This window comes from Myotis lucifugus, unplaced genomic scaffold, assembly GCF_000147115.1.
Source record: "Myotis lucifugus unplaced genomic scaffold, Myoluc2.0 scaffold_2, whole genome shotgun sequence".
Classification (NCBI taxonomy): Eukaryota; Metazoa; Chordata; class Mammalia; order Chiroptera; family Vespertilionidae; genus Myotis; species Myotis lucifugus.
Window position 1 is genome coordinate 17,941,984 of NW_005871050.1, and position 23,337 is coordinate 17,965,320.

The following is a 23,337-nucleotide window of genomic DNA, read 5'->3' on the forward strand; positions in this document are numbered from 1 at the left end:
ATATGTAAAACAGAAGTCACCTTAGTTTTTGCTGGATGTCAAAATAGAGCTAATCTAGTCCAACCTCATTTTCGACAGATGCCCCCAGAAAGAGGAAGGGACCTGCCCATTGTACAGCAAAGATCCTCACTTCTAAATGAGCTCCACAACTTATGGCCTCTGCATTTTATAGATGGGAAAGCAGATGCAGACAGGAAGAAATACCATCCAAGGTCATTTGAAACTCCTTAATTCTAATCCCTGAACTAAGTAGCCCCCTCCTGACTAACCACCTGATACTAAGCTAAATCTTATTCACTAAGTTCCTAGTACCTAGCACATTGCCTGGCTCATAGAAGAATGAATGCATAATCTTTTTTTTCTTTGTAATCTTTTTTTTAATTAAGAGGGTTTGTTTTTATTTGCATAATTTAAAAAATATATATTTTTATTGATTTCAGAGAGGAAGGGAAGAGAAAGAGAGAGAGAGAGAGAGAGAGAGAGAGAGAGAGAGAGAGAGAGAGAGAGAGATGATGATGATGAGAGACAGGGCTGTATTATATAAGCTCAAAATCTGGGCTGACATTTTCCAATTCTGTTTCAATCAGTTACTAGCTGTGTGATCTTGCACTCATACATCAATCAGTTTATGTCTGCCTCTTCATCTATAAAATGAAGATAATAATGCAATCTATCTCATGGAACTCACATGAGTAAAATAATACATGTAACTTGGCACACAGCAGCCACTCAATAACTATTAATTTTCTCTTTTTATATAATGGTTTACCTAGCGTGTAGTAAACTAGGAGTGTAATATGTTCCTATTGCTATTGCTAGTAAATGAAAAGAGTGGCCATTAGGAAAGGGGCCAAAGAACCTTCAGGAAGAAATCATTTTGGGGATATAAAAAATAGCTAGCACATCCAAATGTCAGTAAAACTCCTCCCTTGAAGTAAAACCATGCCAAGATTTAGCTACAGTATTTACAAAAAAATAGTTATTGCTGATATAATTATTAGGGTTTAAAAGGAAAGAGACTCTGGAAATCAACATGCTTAGCTCATTCTGGCTCCTTTCCCCCTGAGATAAGGTGACTGTGTTTGTGGCTGGAGGAATTTGTTTCCATAGATCTCATACATACAAGCATCTTTAGTTCAAAGTTTTCTATCATAGTACTCAGTGTTTTGGTATACTAACAATTAAAAGGAGGTTTGTTGTTAAAAACAAAGCTACACCAATCTGGAGCTAGATTTCCAGAAACTTCTTGGAGCATTCTAGATAACAGAACTAACCTGACCAAGATCAGCATCCCCTACACACATCCTTGGGTTTGGATTCTATGGAAATTCAGAGTAATTAACATATGTGGTCTGGCTCAAGACCCACCCCTAGAGGTTAACACAAATGAGAAAAAAATCTTCTGTAACATTCAAACCATTTTGCTGTATGTATAGAAAACATGAAACTACATCACCATTTCTTAAGAACACAGTTATTGAGAACTGATTTTCTTAGTCTCAAATCTAACCTGCTAATGTGATTAATTTGTAACTATGGGGTCCCCCTTCATGTGTACTATGACAGCTTCCTTAAGTATACTCTATTTTAAGCTTAATATTAGAAAGGACCAGTTTTCCATTTCCTTTATCACAACCACCATTTGCAAAGGCTGTACTAATATTAAACTAAGTGCATGGCCTTATCAGAAAAATAGCTATATTGAGAACAGCAGGGAAGCTTATCTTATCTAATAAAGAGGGAATATGCAAATTGGACGTCACACAGTAATGGTCAAAATGGCTGCTCCCACAGCAGAGGTGGAGGATTCCATAACACAAGATGGCTGCATCCACAGCAGAGGCCAAGTTCCCATAATGAGCCTTAACAAGCAATCAGCAGGGACCTGAGGCTGCGTGGCCCTGGGCTGAGGCAGGGGACCTGAGGCTGTGCCCCCGCGCCTGGTGGGGCTTGACAGGGGACCTCAGGCCACGCCTCCCTCCCCAGCACCAGGCCAGGGGACCTGACGCTGCGCCCCACACCCGGCAGGGCTTGACAAGGGGCCTCAGGCCGCACTCCCTGCCCTGGTGCCAGGCTGGGGGACCTGAGGCGGTACCCCCCGCCATGTGGAGCTTAATAGGGAACCTCAGGCCATGGCCCCCGCCCGCGGGGCTTGACGGGGAACCTCAAGGTGTGCCCCCTGCTCTGGCCTGGGCCAGGGAACCTCAGGCTGCGCACCCTGCCCCAGGCCAGGGGACCTCAAGGCGCACCCCCCTGCCCGGGCCAGGGAACCTCAGGCTGCGCCTCCCGCCCCAGCACAGGGCCAGGTGACCTGAAGCTGCACCCCCCCCCCCACCCAGTGGGGCTTGACAGGGGTGGGACTGTCCAGGTCTGGATCTAACCCAATGGGAGTGGGGCAGGCTGGGTCTGGGTCTCGCATGATTTCGAGGCACACATGGGTGGGTGGGGACTTGACTCTGGTTCCTGTGGCACACCCCAGACTCTGACAGGAGGAAGATTTTCATATACATTTTACTAATTTTCTTTCATCTCTGACACTTCTATTATAGAGAAAGGGCTAATAGCAATATTAAAATATTTCCTCTAATTAATTCCCTTTTAATGTGCACTAATTTTGTGCACCAGGTCACTAATGATAAATGATTCTAAGATAAAATAGCTGAGAAAATTTCACATTTATTCATTTAACTCCATTCTTTTCTGCCACCCACTATTCATAATACTTTCCCCAAAATAATACCAAAGGAAAACATTTGAGTGACATATAAAAAGACAATATTTATTTTATTCAAGCTTTTCTATAAGAAGTTAAACACAATGACCCCTAGTTGAAGGCATTACAAAAAATGTTAACATTGTTTCACATATCCCTTTAGTGCCCAGATGAAGAAAACACTTATCAGAATGAAAGAATAAGAATGTACATTCTTACAGTAGGTTTACTTAGGTATGCGGAAAAAAAAATCCATATAGGTCAGACATAAAACAGTAATGAACCTACTAGTTTCCTACAGGTGATGAGAATCCCACTGATGTACAGGATGGGGCAAAAGTACATTTACAGTTATGAGTACACAAAACACAGTTTATTTTTGTATTATTATTGTATTATTTTTCATATGAACAACTGTAAACCTACTTTTGCCCCACCCTGTATTAAAGTCTCCAAGAGCTCCCAAGTCCTGGGGATCACTCTTCAACAATTAAAAAACAGCCATAGCTAGCTAATCCCATAACTCACTGTCCCCTTTTCCCTCAACTATTTTACTACCCCCCAAAATACTATTTTACTGCTAAAAAAGGAGGATGAAAACAAAATACAATTTCCCCACTCCCAGGATGCATGACTATCAGCATCAGTAGCTCCTTGGGTAATAAGAATATCAAAGCACACCCTCACTGCATTGCCATCTAAATAGGATAAGAGGAAAAATGGCTTTAGGTGAGGCATTTCAGTGTTCTGCTTCCCAGAATTATAAAAGACCTGGCTAGGAAATAATCTCATTCCTACAAGGGAAAACCAAGTTTTTTTGTTTTGTTTGTTTTTTGTTTTTTTTTGTGTGTTTTTTTTTGTTTGTTTGTTTTTTTAGAAAACAGTAGAACAAAGTGGAACATCCATGCCTGTATTCCAGGTTCAATCTGACCTCAAAAATAAAAGCACAGGGAGGCAACAGCTTGGCATCTACCCTTGCTCTGAACCCCAATTTTCTCAGAAAAGCTGGGGACACAGTGCTCCTCTTCTGCAGTGCAAGCAGGTTGCTACTTTTCCCCAAACCTGTGAGGAGCGGGGATCTCTGATCTTCCTTCTCCTAACAGCAGGAATTACAAGTAGCACCATCTGGTTAATACAAATGGTTGAATGTTTGGAGAACTGGTGATACAAATTTCTCAAGTTGCTACTAGTAATCTAAGTCTATCTTTGTAAGGAGAGAAACACTAGGAGGGCAATATCATTTCCATACTTCTTTAAATTTGGAGGAAGTAGGGGTAGGGGGAATATATGTTGTGGGGATGGGTGAGAATGGAACCCTAACATATGCAAAAAATGCATACAAACATTGGAACCTTGATGCTGGCTAGCTATACAAGACAAAACCTAATAACTATTTGTGACAGTAAGGGAAAAGAGGGAAACACAACTATTCTTTTTATCAAGCAAATAGCAAAGTTCTAAGTGAAGATAATATCTCCTTTCTATTTAGAAACTATGTAGAGAAATAGTAAATGCGGAAAACCTTCAAATAAATGCAGACCCACACAGAACTTACAAAATATGCAAGAACTTGTCATTGTTTCTCAGTCAACTCACACTTTACCTGAGATACAAATCACTCCCTGCTTCTCTAGGTATCTGAGCAGATTTATATTCTAATATCCATTGAAAGGGGAAATCAGGTGTGGGAACTAGGGAATTAAAAGGTCTGAAAAAGGACTGGTGGAGAAAAAGAAAGTGGTAAGAACTGAGGAGTGGCAACCAGGTTGTCAACCCTTAGATGGAGGTGCCTCACACCTGGGAGCCTAGCACAATCTGGACACACAGTAAATACTTGATTTGAGTAGTAGAGGTGAAAGGAAAAACAGTATATCATTGGAGAATGCAGTGGTTCAAATACTAATACCCAGTAAGTCATTCTGCCTCTGCTGCCCTTAAAAGCCTGCAATGGCTTTGAAAGGTATTGGTAAAAGAAGCTGCCACTGTTTTTTCTGTGGTTGTCATCATCGTGGTCAACACTAATGCCTGGGCCTTTCAAAGTAGAGGAAAATGCTGCTGAAGGGATAATGATTCCGGACCCTTACATTTTGATAGTCACAAACATTACTTAATGGGATCCCAAACAACAAATAACAGATTTTTTTTTTTAATTTTGTTTGCTAAATGGTCTCTGTGACTCAAGTTTGGCATTAGCATTTGCACCCAAAAATGAGTATCCCCACAAATAAAATTTGTTGGTATTGTTTGACAAAACGAATACAAAGCAGGCATAGATCCCTAAGAAAGTTGTCACAACTCTTGGTAAGATTAATTCTATTGGCATCATTGCTTTTTGCTTTGTCCCCTAGTTTGAAAACTTCACAAAAGATGCCTTCTTTTACAATTCAATGAGAATAACTCCCCTCTCTTCTCCAAGAAGCCCATTATTTTTAGTTTTTCGGTGAGTGACTCAACATAAAAGCCTATGGCTCTTATGAGCTGCCTGTTTTTAAATGGTCCAGTAGTTTCAGTTTCCATTTAACAAGTTCTCAGATTGAATGTTAAATGATCCCCATCACTGAGAGGTTCTCTTCAGGTTTTCTATCAGCACGACAGAATCGGTTTCTTCTTTGATTTGCTTCTCATAGATGTCATACTTCTTCCAGTGCTGGAAGAAAGGAAAAAACACAGACACGATGACTTTTCTAAATAATGTTCTTTCCCTGAGTACTCACAGCCAATGCTTATTTTTAACTTTACGTGCATGGAACCACGAGTGTGTTTTTCCTGTTATGTGTTGTTATTTTCTTTTTTGACCTAAGAATCTTCATATATTTGACCAATTAATGAAACAAAACAATCAGGAATTAACCTTAAAGAGAGGAAAAAAAGCATGGGGTTGTTATGTGATACTGAATGGCCATCTTAAAAGAGAAACAAATTTAGACATATCCAAAATTAAAAACAAAGTCTTTTAAAGAAGAATAAAAGGGTGGTATACCTTCATTACTTCAAGTGTTTTAACCTTTGTTTTCTTACCACTCAAATTTGACCATTGCTCCAGAGACATATTGGGTTCAAAAAGTCAACTAGCATTTTAGTAAATAAATGTACCAAAAGTTTCAGTGCAGTTAAAACTTTTGAAAGACCTTGTATTAACAGGGCCATGTAACACCATTTGCTAGAGCAGGGAATTATGCATAAGTTAAGCTCATCTTGAACTCAATTTAAGTGTCTCCTATGGTGAAAACCAATATCCTGCTCCTTGCCATCTTTACATATAAATCAAGGAAAAGGGTAAAACCTAAGCTCAGTACCCTCATCTGTAAAAGAAAGTTGTTAGACTAAACCAAGGCTCGGCAAACTATGGTCCAAGAGCCAAAGCCAGTAGGCCACCTGTTTTATTAAATTTTATTGGAACATAACCACACCTACTTTTTTCTGTATTATCTATGTCTGCTTTCATGCTACAACAGCAGAGTTGAGTTGCTGTGACAGACACAAAATGGCTTGCTAAGCCCAAAATATTTTACTCAACCCTCTTTATCCACAGGTTTCACATCCACAGATTTAACCAACACAGGATCAAAAACAGTATTTTCAACACAAGGTTGATAATCCATGCATGTGGAGGGCCAATGCAATGTTCTACGCTATCTTATATAAGGGACTTGTGCATCCCAGAGTTTGGTATCTGTGGGGGGCCCTGGAACCAATCCTCCATGGACAACTGTACTATCTGGTCCTTTAAAGAAATAGTTTGCCACCCATTTTCCTAGATTATTTCTAGGCTCCTTTTCTGGTTTTATGTTTTATGGTTCTACAAGCCTCGGAAAGAAAATGGAAAGAAGAAAAACAGAAACAAGAGTAACAGTGGCCATTTAGCTACCTCAGGTTGAGCAATTGGGGATGGACTGAGCAAGTAAAAACCATCCAGTCATAGAAAGCCTATGGAGGGATAAGTTGGGAAACAGTGCTTAAAACATCCAAATTAGTCTAAACAAATTATTTAACCCTGATACTCCTGAAATAAGAAATATTGACAATTCCAAGTGCTGACAAGGATCCAGGATAACTGAATCTTTTATACATTGTTGGTGGAAATGTAAAATAGTACAGCCACTATGGAAAACAGCCTGAATGTTTCTTATAAAGCAAAACACATGCTTACTGCATGACTCAGAAATTCCAATCCCTAGTGTCTAACCAAGAGAAATATGTCCACACAAAGACCTCTACATAAATGTTTATAGCAGCTTTATTAATAAAAGCTAAAAACGGAAGACAACCCCAAATGTCCCTGAATAAATGAATGGTTAAATAAACTGTGGTACAGCCATATCATGGAATACTGCTCAGTAATAAAAAGAAATAAACTACTGCTACACACAACAACGTGGATGTCTCTTAAGTGCATTATGCTAATTAAAAAGGCAGACTCAAAAACTATGTACTGCATGATTTCATTTATATCACATTCTGAAAAAGGTAACACTTTGGGGCAGAAAACAGATTAGTGATTGCAAGAGTATAGGGTTAGGGACTGAGGAATGACTGTAAAGGGGCAAAAGGGAAGTTCTGGGGGGATGATGGAAATAACCTATATCTTGATTAGAGTTGTGGTTATAAAACTATATATTTCCTAAAACTCTTCCAACTATAAACTTTTAAAAAGTAAGTTTTATTGTATGTAAATCAACAAACCTGATTTTTAAAAATAAGAAATACACAGCTTTCTAATAAAAATCTGAAAAAAATATATAACCTTGAAATAATGGCTTATTTAATAAATGGCACGAAGATGACTGGCTAAGCAGTTGAAAAATAAAGTTAAATCCTACCTCACAGCCTACATGGATAAATTTCCTATGGATTCAATATTGAAATCTAAAAATCAAGTAAGTAATAGAAAAATATATTGGACAACAATTATATAAATCTGAGGTAGGAAAGGGATTTCTACACATAAAAAATAAAGGAAAATTTGACTGCATAAAAAAGAAAGAAATTTGTACATCATTAATGAGAAAAGCGGACACAGATGACAGGCCAAAGGATTAATATCTGATATATAAAAAAAGCTTTACAAATCATCAAAGAAAAGATGAATATTTCAGGGAAAATGTACAATGAACAAGAATTGTACAAAAGAATCAATTCAAGCTAAATAACATAAAAAAATATAAAAATTGATATGTAAAATTAAAACAAGATACCCTTTCCTCAGCTATCAAATTGGCAAGACTTTTAAAAAAATTATATTCAGGCAAAAGCATGGCAAAACAATCATTAACACATACCACTGGTAGGTATATAAATTGGTACAACCTAGTTGTAATCTATAAATTAAATTTATGAAAACTTTAAATGTGTATATTCTAGTTCCCCCATTTCTTTACTATGAAGGAATCACTCCCTACATATGTAACCAGAGTGTCTAATAGCATATATTATATATTTTTATACATCAGTAAAATAGATCCACCTCATCTTCTTTAATCTCTGGATGACAATTTGTCAATATCAATCAAAGGGTTTGAAGGCATATAATCTTCCTTGATCCAGCAATCTTACTTGTAACAATATATTCCAAGAATGTGATAGAATAGATATGCTAATATTAGCTGTGGAATGATGCCTATAATAATGAAATTTAGAATTCATCTTAAAGCCCAATAATAGAGACTTGGTTAAGTACATTATAATATATTCACACAATGGAATGCTATTTAGCCATTGAAGAGTATAATATAGGACCAGGGTTGGCAAAATTTTTCTGTAAATGGCCAGATAATAAATATTTTCAGATTTGAAGGCCATATAGTATATAGTCTCTGTCCCAGTAACTCAACTCTGCTGTCGTAGCATGGACACAGTCATAGATAACATATAAATGAATAGGCGTGACTGTGTTCCAACAAAACTTTATTTATAAACACTGAAATTTTCAATTTTATATCATTTTCAAGTATCATGATAGGATTCTTTTTTAGATTTTTTTCTCAAATATTTAAAAGTATAAATAGCATTCTTAGTTTGCAGGCTGTACACAAATAAGTGGCAGGCAGCATTTGGCCTGTGGTGTATCATTTAGAGAGAAATCCTCGAATAAAAGTGGTGGTTGGCAGGGTGTGTGTTTTTTTTTAATGTTTTTATTGATTTCAGATACAGGAAGGGAGAAGGAGAGAGAAAGATAGAAACATCACTGATGAAAGAGGATCATTGAACAGCTGCCTCCTGCACGTCCCACACTGGGGAATGTGCCCTGACTGGGAATTGAACCATGACCTCCTGGCTCATGGTTCATTGCTCAATTGCTGAGTCACTCCAGCTGGGCAGCAGGGTTTTTTAATCTCTCTAAATGCCACCATAAAAATCTCAAGTAAAAAAGTTAAGTAGGAAAGCAAAACCGAAATCCATGTACATAATCTACAACAAAATCAGATGAAAATTATTCCCCCGTGAACCCTGAAATATGAGTAGATGGGGACAAATTAGAGATAGCTACAAGAGCAAAATGGTATCAGTTATGGAAGAGTCTGCAGCAAGAATCAGCAGGGCATGTGATAGATGTGAGAACTGTGAAATAACTCACTCAAACTTCAGCAAGCTAATTTATGAACAACAACTAAGACTGACAGGGATCTGCACCTTTAAAGAGTGACTGAGTGCAAGGAGTCCATGGTACAGCCAGGAGTTGCCTGGGCCCCATGAACTCTCAAAGCCATCTAAAACCCCCTTTCAAGGCAAAGTCCTATTCTGAGAAGAAAATGGTGGGAATAGACTTCACATGGGCCAGGAAAGGGACAAGAGAGATAAAATAGAAAATCCAGATAAAAGTAGAAGAGGCAGAAAGGAATTAGCTATAATTTTGAACAATTCTTAAAAATAATAGAAGATTGCCTGGACAGCATGGCTCACTGGTTGAGCGTCGACCTATGAACCAAGAGGTCATGGTTTGATTCCTGGTCAGGGCATATGCCTAGGTTGCAGGCTCGATCCCCAGTGTGGGGTGTGCAGGAGGCAGCTGATCAATGATTCTCTCTCATCTCTGATGTTTCTATCTCTCTCTCCCTCTCCCTTCCTCTCTAAAATCACTAAAAATATATTTAAAAATAACACAATAAAAGATGGAACTCTATAGCCATACAATTAGAAAAAAAAACCACTATCCTAAATCAAGCCTCCTAAAACTTCAGGGAAATTTATTTCATGTAAAAATAAGCAACAGAATAATATCCTTACAGAATTAAAACATGGCAGAAAGATATATCCACTAAAAATAATGAAAATTAAAATCTAATGTTTCAAAACTACATAAAACATATTAAGAAAAAGTTATATGATATGAAAGCATATATATAATATGGAAGAATATAAAAATTCAGAGTAAGAACTCAGACATGTCATGATAAAATGCAGGAAAGAACAGTAAAATAATATCATTTCAGAAATGAAGACTAAGCTAGAAGAAACACAGGAGCAAATAAACACAACAGATAATATCTTAAAATAAACAGAAGATAAAAAGGAGGACTTTTAAAAATAATAATAAATAAAAAGAAATGAAGGTGCCCTGGCCAGGATGGCTCAGATGGTTGGAACATTATCCCACGCACCGGAAGGTTGCAGGTTCGATTCCTGGTCAGGGCACATGCCTAGGTGTGGGTTCGGTCCCCGGTTGGGGCACCTAGGAAAACCTGGTAGGGCACATATGAGAGGCAACTGATCAATGTTTCTCTCTCACATTGATGTTTCTCTCTCTCTCTCTAAAATAAAATAAAATATATCCTCAGGTGAGGATTTAAAAAAAAAGAAAGGAAGATGATAAAAATTATTCAAAGGATGTGGCAAATATCCAAGATGGGCAAAGAAAACAAGGGAACAGAATAACTAAAGTCTCTAAGTGAAGAAATTTTTACTGAAATTTTACAGAGAGGGATAGAGAGTTAGAAACATCGATGAGAGAGAAACATCGATCAGCTGCCTCCTGCAAACTCCCCACTGAGGATGCGCCTGCAACCAAGGCACATGCCCTTGACTGGAATCGAACCTGGGACCCTTGAGTCCGCAGGCTGATGCTCTATCCACTGAGCCAAACCGGTTAGGGCCAATTTTTACTGAAATTTTAAAAATCTGAAACTACATACTGAAAGGGCACACCATATGCCTTGAAAAATTAACCCAAAATGACCAACAACATCAAGTCATATTTTGGTAAAATTATTGGACTTTGAAGAAAAAAATCTTTTGACAACTAGACAAAAAAACACCAAGTGTTTTAATACAGAAAGAAAATTATACTGTCAGCAGACTTTGGCAACATTTTATGCCAGAAGAAAACGTATGACACATTTAAGATACCCAAGGCAAGAATGTATGAGCAATAGATTTTATATCTAGCTAAAATTATTTTCAATCATTAATGCAGCAAACTCCATCAATGTGTAAATATTTTAGGGAAATGTTGGTCCTATGAATCCTTCCTGAGAAAACTTTAGAGCTTTAAACAAGCAAAACGACTGGAGAGACATAAAGACTGGTAGTGAGCATCAAAAAAATAACCACACAGATGAGGGCTATAAGAGAAACAATCCTATATAATAAAAGGGTAATATGCAAATCAACTGAATGGCGGAATGACCGGTCACTATGATACACACTGACCACCAGGGGGCAGACACTCAAAGAAGGAGCTGCCAGTGTGTAGCTGAGGTCAGTGTGCTCCCACAGGGGAGCGCCGCTCAGCCAGAAGCCAGGCTCATGGCTAGCAAGCATAGCAATGGTGGTGGGAGCCTCTCCTGCCTCTGTGGTAGCGCTAAGGACCAATCAGAGGATGTCCGCCTGCTGGCTTACGCCCGCTCCCCAAGGACATCCCCCATGGGATCCCAGACTGCAGGAGGGTGGAAGCCGGGCTGTCGGCCCCCCCAGTGCACGAATGTCATGCACCAGGCCTCTAGTATCTATATCTATCTATCTATCTATCTATCTATCTATCTATCCATCCATCCATCCATCCATCCATCCATCTATCCTATATAATAAAAGGGTAATATATAAATTGACCCTAACAGCAGAACAACTGGGAATGACTGGTCACTATGACACACACTGACCACCAGGGGGCAGACACTCAATGCAGGAGCTGTCTGGTGGTCAGTGCGCTCCCACAGGGGGAGCTCTGCTCAGCCACAAGCCAGGCTGAAGGCTGCCAGTACAGTGGTGGTGGTGGGAGCCTCTCCCACCTCCTCAGCAGCGCTAAGGATGTCCGACTGCAGCTGAGGCCTGCTCCCTGCTGGCAGGGGAGTGGTTGGGGTGTGATCAGGCTGGCAGGGGAGTGGTTAGGGGGTGATTAGGCTGGCAGGCAGAAACGGTTAGGGGCAGTCAGGCAGGCAGGCAGGCGAGCGGTTGGGAGCCAGCAGTCCCGGATTGTGAGAGGGATGTCCGACTGCTGAGGGGTCCCAGATTGGAGAGGGTGCAGGCTGGGCTGAGGGACACCCCCCCCTCAGTGCATGAATTTCATGCACTAGGCCTCTAGTAGTATGTAGTGGCCTTACACATTGTCAATGTAGATACTGGACAACTTTGAAAATGGGGAGAGAATGGGGAGAACATGGAAAAATTGCTCTTTTCAATAATCATTAAAAATTATTACTTGTCAAAAGTTCAGAAATTCCTTTAGCTTCACCTATTTCTTTCCCATCTGTAAATTCAAATAAAATGAAATATGAGCACTTTATTAAAACATATTATATGATTAGTTAAAAGTGTGGAGTGGAATATCAGGATGTCTGGGTTCAAATCAGATACTCATTGGTTAAATTTGGATCCTATCTCTGCTGTGTACTAGCAGTATAACCTTGAGCAAGTTACACATAATACCCATGGTGCCTCATTTTCATCACCTGTATAACGGAGATAATAGGTATTGTAGATGAGGATAAATTAATGAGTGAAGTACCTCAAGAAGTATCTGATACACAGTAAAAGTTCTATAAGTATGAACTATTACTATTGTTGGTATTGCCATTATTCCATTTACCAATAAAAGTATTACCATTTCTCTATGTTGTTCACATAACATTAAATTCAGTTATGTATGGGTGGTAGGATTAAGAGTGACTTTATTTTTCTCTTTTGATAATCTATATTTCTAATTTCTCTATAATAAATATATATTGTTTTAAAAGAAATCATTTTAATTTTTTTAAATGTACCCTGAACATTATACTTTCATTGGTTTCTGGACACGAGACCCAATGCTTCGCTGTATTGGACAGGAATAAAGCAATCTGTTCCAGTGAGGTGAACAATGCAGCAGAAAAGGCTTCTAAGGATCCACTCATTTTTTCAATTGCCTGTTCTCATTTCTGAAACTTGGGTACTCTAATTTTCACTGACCATTAGCATCACGGCCTTTTCCTGAGCAGCGTTTCTATGACTATGGCCATGTACAGTAAAAGAAACAAAGGGACAGGCTCTGACCTATTCTTCAATTTTGTAAATTATGTCAGTCTAATTTTAAAATTAACTGGGGAACTTACATGCATATATGCATGGCCCATGGACGCAGACAGTGCTATGGTGAAGGCCTGGGAAGGGCGGGTGCGGGGTGTAGGGGGGTCAATGGGGAAAAAAAACACCAAAGTGGATATCTGTAACAATTTCAACAATAAAGACAAATGCTAAAAATTACCTGTAGAAAAAATAAGTCCACAAAATTACCAGTTCATAATTCAATTCTCACACTGCCGATTTTTTAAAACAAGGTAATCAACAATGGCCAAAGGTGAAAAACAGCATACATGAAAAAAATCAGTATTTAGGAGGCTAACACAACTGACTTTTAGTTGTAAGTCATCTAATCCCAGAAAAAATAGTGTTATAGAGGCTTTTATATTTTAAAGTAATAAATACATTTCATAGGATACTGGAACATCAACTCTCAATTTAGGAGTACTTTCAAGATTTGTTTATTTCTCACAGTGAATTTTCCATAGAAATGAAATGGGTTTCACGCACCTAAGCATCATGCCAAACACAGGCCTTTTGTATACAAGTCAAGCAATTACATGCCCCAGTCTTCTTTGGATCAACATTCACAATAGAAAGTTGTACAATATGAACTGTAGGTTCCCATGCCTTAAAACCATTGCAGCTTCAAAAAGAACTGTGGAACCATTTGAGGTGGCTAATAATCCAACCCCTCACTTTAAAAATTGATAGTTAAAAGGAAGAATTAAACATGTATCCTGCCTTTTGAGCAGCAACTAAATTTCAGAACAACCAAAGAGTCCAGTTGATGACTGAAATCAGTGCTTTATAGAAATGTACCATCTTACAAATGTAGATTAAATAACTGATGAGGAAAAGCATTATTTCACAACCCTAATGAAATTAGTGATTCAAGCAAGGATATCAACTGGCATAAAAAGCATTAGCTGAAGAGTTAACAGGGTGCAAGCATACCACCACACAGACTATCTTCAGGTGGCATGGGGGGGGAGGGGGTAAGTGTAGATGGCAGGAGGGGACATGCTGTTATCTTAAATGCAGTGGTCAATCTTAGCTTCACTAACAGTGGGACAACTGAATATTAATTATCTGCCTCTTGACAATTGGGACAGTTGGAAATTTTTAAAATTGGACTGAATATTAGATGATATTGAGAAATAAATAATGCTTAGCCCTAGCTGGTTTGGCTCAGTGGATGGAGCATCGGCCTGCAAACTAAAGGGTCCCAGGTTCGATTCCAATCAAGGGCACATACCTGGGTTGTGGGCTCGATCCCCATTAGGGGGTGTGTAGGAGACAGCCAATCAATGATTTTCTCTCATCATTGATGTTTCTATCTCTCTCTCCCTATCCCTTCCTCTCTGAAATCAATTAAAAATATATAATAAAAAAAGAAAGAATTCTTAAAGTGTGATCATGCTATTTTTCACCATCCTATATAATAAAAGGCAAATTGACCAAACAGCAGAATGACCGGTTGCTATGATGCACACTCACCACCAGGGGGCAGACACTCAATGCAGGAGCTTCCCCCTGGTGGTCAGTGCGCTCCCACAGGGGGAGCGCCGCTCAGCCAGAAGTTGGACTCACGGCTGGCGAGTGTAGCAGCGGATTCCACAGCAGTGCTAAGGATGTCCGACTGCCTGCCGGCGTAGGCCCACTCCCTACAGGAACATCCCCTGAGGGTTCCCGGACTGCAAGAAGGTGCAGGCTGGGCTGAGGGACCCCACCCACCCTGAGTGCACAAATTTTGTGCATCGGGCCTCTAGTACAGGATAATATTCTTAGTTTTTAAAGATATATACTGAGGTTAAAAAAAATCAGCAATATTTTGAAGTCAACTCCCAAGTTAAAAAGCTGCTTTCCAATTAGGAATGCAAAACTGGCATAATATTGAAAACATCATTGGTTTCCAAGAAGTAGAGGAAGAATAGATAATTTTTGCGGATGAAAAAGACGCAAAGGAGAAGCAATCAATCCCCTGTGTGTATCCCCACAATATGGCCAACAGCCCAATTAGTCACAGAGAAAAGACAAACAGCAATGAACAGGAAGAAATGCTGTTGGCCAAAATGTTACTACAGTGATGAACAAAACATTATCAAAACACTATAAACCTTAAGGAAAATGACACCAATTTAATTTATTTGTGGCCACACCCAAATGACTTTTTAAAAAATAAACTAACATCAGCAATATTAGTTTTTTAAAAATATATTTTTATTGATTTCAGAGAGAAAGGGAAAGGGTGAGAGAATCATTGATCGGCTGCCTCCTGCACGCCCCCTACTGGGGATCGAGCCTACAACCCAGGCATGTGCCCTTACTGGAATCAAACCTGGGACCCTCCAGTCCACGGCTGACGCTCTATCCACTGAGCCAAACTAGCTAGGGCCTAAATGACTTTTTAAAAGAACTATTGATGGTGTAGTGTGGAAGAAAAACATATTTAGAAAGGGCATGGAATATTTCTTTGGATTATGAGTCAGTAATTTAGGTTATAATGGCTTCTCATTCAGGTTCTGTAATTATCTATGGACTAATCCTTAGAAATTTATCTGTAGCCCCCAATGTCCCCATCTCTCAAGTGAAGGGGTAGGACTAGAATCTAGAGTTTTAAAATTTTATAATTAAAGAAATATAATTAACCATGTAAACATCCAACTCATTAGGTGACCTCTAGGGCCACATTCATTCTAGAATTTGATGATTCTGGAAATAAAAAGATTAGTATTTCTGTTAGATACGCAGTTCATTTTGGGAAGATTACTGCCATGTAAAGAAAGAAAACTGTTCATTTGGTTAAAAAGGAAACATGAAAATTTGTTCTTTACCCTATCCCCAGTCTGGCATTTTTATTAGTTTTAAATATGGATTTTATTTAATGGTCTGCAACCATCACAAACAAAAAAACATCATATGCTTTAAGTAGTCCATCTTGTTGGTGCATCCGCTTCACTAAATTATAGCATTATCTGACTCATTGGGACAACATATTATCCTCTAGACAGCAAATTGAAAAAAAAACAATTTTCCCATTTCTGAGAAAGATAATTGATCTGATTTTGTTGTCAATGTTATCATCATTCACTCTACCACCCAGGCTTGAGATCTTGGAATTATTTTTTACTCTCTCCCGCCTTTCACCACCCACACAGAGTCACCAAGTCTAATGAGTTTCCTTTAATGTCCCTTGCATCAATTTCCTCTGCTACCACTCTGGCTCAAGTCCCTATTATCTCTCAGAACTGGATGACTACAGTACTCTCTGTTGCCTTAATAACTTATACAGGGTTTCTTTTTATCATAAAAGTAATACATGTTCATTACAGGCAATTTGGAAATTTCAGAAAGGTAGAGGGAATGATATCCACAGTCCCTTTGCCAGAGTTGATCATTTTGACCCATTTCCCACCACTCATTGCTCTATGTATATATTCATTCATTTTTAAAAATTAGGATTATAATACAGTACACATTTATAATATGTTTCTTACTTTTATATCATAAATATTTTACTATGACATTAAATGCTTTGAAAACCTAACTTCTAAAAAACTAATTTCAACTGCTGATGTTTTATTCGTTTCTAATTTTTCATGTTAGAAACAAATGCTGCATTGACACTCCTTGGCCACTGCTGGATTATTTCCTTAAAATGGATTTTTAAAAGTATAATTACAAGATCAAAGATTCTTGTTACAATTTACCAAGTTGTTCTCCAGCAGGAATATATACTATTTTACAGGATCCCCAGCAGTGCATTAAAAGTCCATTTCCCCATCCTCTTGTTAACACTGGCTATTATCACTTTTTAGAAATTTATTAGGCTGTAAATTTATATCTCATCTATGCTTTGGTTGGCATCACTTGTGTGTATTAGTGAGTCCAAACATGTTTTCACAGATATTGGGCATTTGTGTTATGGCACTTTGACTGGTATTCATTCTGATAACAGGGGTAGCAAACTCAAATGCATTTTAGGGATTTGGCATGTTAGGTCATCGTGTGAAACCACAGTGGGAATTAGGAATGGTAGGGCCCAAGATAAACTGGAGAGTGTGTGCCCTGCTTAAGATTCCAATTTGAAAAAATTTAAATACATCACACTGGCCAAACAAAACATCTATGGGGCAAATTCAGGACTAGGTTCCCATGCTAGTGCCTCCCCTCTTTAATCCATTCTCTCCTGACTATTGTCAGAATGACATTCCTAATACCTTCCCATATAAGGCCAGCCATAATGTGACTCTACATCTTTTTCTCAGTACTCCCCTATCGCAACCTTCTACTTCTATCATAGAGAACTCTTTGAAGAGGGTGATGTTCTTGAGGACAAGCATTCTATCTTACAAGAGGCAATGCAGCACAGTGGAAAGAGAGAACTCTGGAATGAGACAGTCCTGGGTCAAATCCCACCTAACCTTTACCTACTAGCTGTGTGACCTCAGTAAAGTTACTTAACCTTGCTGAGGCTCCATTTCCTCATCTGTAAAATGGTATTAACAGTACCTACACCACAGGGTGGTTATGAGCATTCAATAAGGGAATGTAAGCAAAGCACTTAGTACACTACCTGGCACATAATAAATGGTAACAGTGATTTTCAAAGTCTAGCCCACAGACTATCTTGCCAGGATAGGAATCATCTGTGGGCTCCTATCAAATATACAAACTCCTGGGCCCCATCCCAGACCTGCTGAATCAGAATTTATAGAGCCAGGGCCCAGGATTCTATGTTGTTACTAGTTCTAGTTGATTGGGACCCAACTAAGGTTGAAGAACCACTGGTTGCCATATTCACCTCAATTACAGTGTACAATCTCCTTCTCAGGTAGCTAACTCTGGACCTACCTGCGGTGCTCTACCCTCCAGGGCCTGGCAGAGTTACCCACTATCTATGACCATGACTTGGTGGAAAAGTGATCCAAATGAATTGTCCTCGGCTAGCATGTCAGCCTTCCTGACCTTCCTTCCCTAGCCACATATCTTTGCTGCCACTGTGAATCACTCATTATTACAAAAATTGTTTGGGGGCTAAAGATAAATGCAAAGTATTATGAAAATATTATCACTAATACTTACTAAGCATCTATAATGTGTCAGGCACACTAAGTGGTCTTTATGTATTAAATTAATTTAATCCACATAACGCCATGAGGCAGGTGTTATCATTACCTCCTGTTTATAAATGGGAAAACGGAGGCACAGGGAGGTTAAGGAAGTTATCTAAGGTCAAGTAGACAGTAAATGCCACAACAGAGATTTGAATCCAGACAATCCGACTCCAGAGCCCAGGCTATTATCTGCTATGCTGTACTGCTTCCCTAAATTAACTGCTTTATCCCTGATATTACTAATTTAAGATACACATGATAATATAATATTGATATTTATTTCATTTAATGTCTTCATTATTTTATTTGGGTGAAATGTATTTATCAGAGGAACTTCAAACCCCTTTGATTCCATAAGGTCTTATGTTTTCTAGCCACAAATGCTAACATGAGAGTTTGCAGCAAACTAACTATAACAGTTGGGGTGGTTTGCTTTATTTCCATGCATTCAGAGGCCAGTTTTCCAGACAACAGCATGAGCAAAATCTATTTCAATTGTTTACGCTATTTTTCTATTTCCACAAATCAAGCTGTAAAAATTATCCAGGAGTCAGATCCTTGCCTATTAGGCTAGTTTCATAACAGAGGCTCTCCCCGGCCCCTGCAGGTTTGGATCAAATATGTCCCCTATCCCAGAGAGAGAGTGAAGCCAAGTGATATGAGACGGACAGAGTATTCTCGGGACTTCTTAAACGCTATGTGTGGACTGAGATACATTTTCAATAAGCTCTTCATTAATATTTTAAACAAAATGTAATTTCAAATAACCAGTTTTAAAATGTAACTCTAGCCCAGCTGGTGTGGCTCACTGGTTGAGCATTGACCCATGAATCAAGAGGTTGCTGGTTTGATTCCCGGTCAGGGCATATGCCCGGGTTTCGAACTTGGTCCCCAGTGGGGGGCGTGTAGGAGGCAGCCAATCAATGATGTTTCTTTCTAATCAATGCTTCTATCTCTCTATCCCTTTCCCTTCCTCTCTAAAGAGCAATAAAAATATATTTTTAAAAAAGAAATGTAATTCTGAAACATGCTACAACATGGATGCACCTTGAAAACATTATGCTAAGTGGAAGAAGCCAGACACAAAAGGGCACATAATAAAGGATTCCACTTATATGAGGTACCTAGAATAGGCAAATTCAGAAACACAGAAAGTAGAATAGAGGTTACTAGGATGGGCTGGGGGGAATGGGGTTTTATGGTTTAATGGGCACAGTTTCTGTTTGGGATGATGAAAAAGTTCTGGAAATAGTGATGATGGTTGCACAACATTATAAATGTACTTAATGCCATTGAATTGTACACTTAAAAATGGTTAAAATCATAAATTCTATTTTATATATATATATATATATATATATATATATATATATATATATATATATATATCAAAGTTAAAACAAATCCCACAGCCTCCCCCCAAAAAACCAATTTTGAATCTCATGGAGTCAGAGCTTACCAGGGTGTCATCATTTTGGTCTCCAAACATTTCTTTAAAAATCTTGCCAGGATCAGGAATTGGAGGGAATATAATGATCTTGAGCCTTTAAGAAAACAGAGACATTTTTTACCAAATCTTTCACCCCATAGGAACATCATACTTAAATACAGCATATTAAAAGAAGGCTTGGACAGCCTGGCTGGTGTGGCTCAATGGTTGAGTGTCGACGCATGAATCAGGAGGTCATGGTTCCATCCCCATCAGGGTACATGCCCGGGTTGCACGCTCAGTCCCCAGCAGGGGGCGTGCAGGAGGCAGCCGATCAATGATTCTCTCTCACCATTGATGTTTCTATCCCTCTCTCCTTCTCCCTTCCTCTCTCTGAAATCAGTAAAAACATATTTTTTTAAAAGAAAGAAGGAGGCTTGGACTGAAGACATGGTATGCAAATGATCTATAGTGATAGAGCAGTTGTGAAGAAATTTCTAAAACAAGCTGAGAAATCAATGTCCAAATAGGATCAAGTATGGGTGGAGAAAGGAGACTTTCAGGATAGGCAGACTTACTTATACCCTACCATTTAAAAATTTTTACAGCTTTATTGAGATATACTTGACAAATAATTGTATATATTTGAGGTGTATATACAATGCGATGCTTTGATATATGTATATATTGTGAAATGAGCACCACAATCAATCTAGTTAACATTCATCACCTCACATAGTTATGATTGTGTGTGTGATACCCTATCATTTAATAATAATAATGCTTTAGTTTTCATAGATCAGATGGAAGCTTGCTATTAATAATTTTGGAAAACATAATATTGTATTCCTAAAGCAGGGTAAATTACTCCTTTTCTGTCTTTTTCTTACTTCTCTGCTCTATTTTTACATGGAGATGGTGGATTACCTTATCTCTGAGGTCTCTACACATTGGTGTGCCCCAGGGGTCAGCCTTTTGTCCTCTTTATCTCCCTCATTTTATGAGCACTTTCTTTTCTTTTTTTTCTTTTTTTGGTCACTTTTTTTATTGTTTAAAGTATTACAAATAGTAGTACTTTAAACAATAAAGTACTTTAAACAATAAAGTGCATATGTCTCCTTTTTTTCCAATTGAACTTCCCCATGCCCTCACCCCTTCCCAGTGTCTTGTGTCCATTGGTTATGCTCATATGCATGAGCACTTTCTTTACGTCTTAGTGCTTTAAATCCATTCACATGCCAAGGACTCCTAAAATTCTACCTCCAGCCCAGACCTCTCTTAAACTCCAGATTCATGTATACAGCTACCTATTTAACATCTCTACTGGGATACCTAATAGGCATCTCAAACTTATGTTCAAAACTGAAGTTCTCACTTTTACATTAAAGCCAGCTCTCCTCACAAATTTCTCTATCATGTACATAGTAAATGGATCCAGCATTCACTTAGTTGGCTGAAGCCAAAAATCTCGAGTTATGCTTGAATTTTCAATTTCCCCCACATCTCCACAGAGAAGCATCCATCAGCTAGTGCTATCAATTCTATCTTCAAAATATATCTCACATCAGACCAGTTCTTACTACTTCCATTGCCAACACCTAGCCTAGGCTACCCTCACCTTTCCCCTCAGACCCTGCAATATCTTCTAATCTGCTGCTTCTATGCTTGCCCATTCTTCACTCAGCAACTATAGTGATCTTTTGTGACAGTAAATCACATTCTCCAATGTTTCCCCCTTATGCTTAAGATAAAATCTAATTTCTTGCCATGGCCTACGTGATCTAGCCCTGCCACCTCTCCAGCCTCATCTCCTGTCACTTTCTCCCTTGCACACTTTACTCCAATAAGACACATGCACACTTTACTCCAATAAGACACACAAAGCTCATCCCAGCCTTGGAGCCTTTGCACTTACTGTTCCCTTGACCTGGAATACTCTTTCTTTGAATATCTAGCCTTTCTCCACATCACCCCATAACTTTACTACTCGCTATGTGAAGTCATAGTATTTGTGATTTGTTATCTATCTATCTGTCTGTCTATATCTATCTATATCTATATCATCTATATCTATATCTATATCTATATCTATATCTATATCTATATCTATCTATATCTAATTTAATTTGTTTTATATATACAGGGTATCCCCCCCAAAATGTATACATACTTTACCAGCTGATAGCTCATGTTTGAAAATGAAATGTATTTTAATAAACACTGCCTTTATAATTGTTTAAAGTGTATGTATATATTTTTGGGAAAAAAAAAATATATATATATATATTCATCCCCCTAGAATGTAGATAGGGACTTTGTCCTGTTCACTGCTGTAATGCCAGCAATGAGGACAGTGACTGGCACATAAATAGGCACTCAATAAATGTACGTTGAATAACTATTGACATGATGATAAAATATTGGTTTAGACCCAGCTTAATAACCTTATTTCAACCATAGGTATTTACTGAAAGAGCAAATGATGGCACCAGACTAGTCCCTATAGTGAAATAGAGAAGGGAAAACATTCTCAAGGAATGAATACTGTATGTTACATTCAACATGGTGAAGCTCTTTCCTACAGCATTAAGTAGCAACATGCTTTGCATTCATACCAGACAAGTCATTTAATGAGCAATAGTTTCCATTTTTAAAACCTCATTCCAACAGCTACCAACTGTCAATAAATTAGACATCTGAAAGGATAGAGTGAACATAAGTCCTAGCAACAATTCTAAACACATGCAAAGAAAGCAGTGCCTGAGCAGAGCCTGGAAAACTCAACTAACACTTCCCTCACCATAAAATGGGCATAATGATACCTCTTTGCCATGCCATACTATCAAAAGTCAGTTATAACCCAAATGCTTTTAATACACTGGGCAAATATCAAACACCCACACAGAGTAATAACCATAGCAACCAAGCTAGCAGAAACTGTCAAGCCTGCCTGGGCAGCTGCCTTACCTTTTTAGATAAAGCAGAAGGACTATGATTGCACCTGCAACAATGATTGGAATGATGAGTAACATGGTGATATAGAGTGTTGGATTGGTCTTCTTACCTGGAAAATGGAAAGCAAACAGAAAGATATGAGAAATAAAATTCTTTTAGAAATAAACCAAGCAACAGCTCTATTAGAGTAGTGAGGTCACAGATATTTCTGCCCTCTGCCCCAAACTATTTTCCAAAACCCTTCAATTAACTTATCCTCTGTTATCTTAAGAGTGGGGGAGATCTTGCTCTAATGCCCAAAATTCCATGAATGAATAAACATCTTAAAAATTATCTGAAACCAAGATATTGCAACAGGTTTCAGACATTATTAACGAAGATGTTATATCTGTTAAACACATCATCTCATTAACAGTGACTATCTTTTCTTATTGGTTACTTAATACTATTAGAACACCTAAAATAATCCTAACAACAACTAGCACTACTACTATTCTTAATTTAGCACCTACTATATGTGTGATACCATACTAGGTGCTTCTACATGTGTATATCTATGCTACAGAAATAGATAATACTGTCTCCCATTTATACAGATGAGAAGGGCAAGGCTCAGAGCAGTTTACTAG

The 23,337-nt window shown here is 38.3% G+C and overlaps 1 protein-coding gene across 1 annotated transcript in view; it reads right to left on the reverse strand.

Moving 5' to 3' along the window:
* Window positions 1-2,752: 2,752 nt before the first annotated feature.
* Window positions 2,753-23,337, reverse strand: part of IL13RA1 (interleukin 13 receptor subunit alpha 1) — a 64,302-nt gene continuing 43,717 nt past the window's right edge. Inside the window, exons 9-11 of the mRNA XM_023757344.1 lie at window positions 22,721-22,817; window positions 19,784-19,868; window positions 2,753-5,360 (exon numbers count right to left, since the gene is read on the reverse strand). Coding sequence (XP_023613112.1) covers window positions 5,268-5,360; window positions 19,784-19,868; window positions 22,721-22,817 — 275 coding nt within the window. The 3' untranslated portion in view covers window positions 2,753-5,267. The remainder of the gene's footprint in view (window positions 5,361-19,783; window positions 19,869-22,720; window positions 22,818-23,337) is intronic.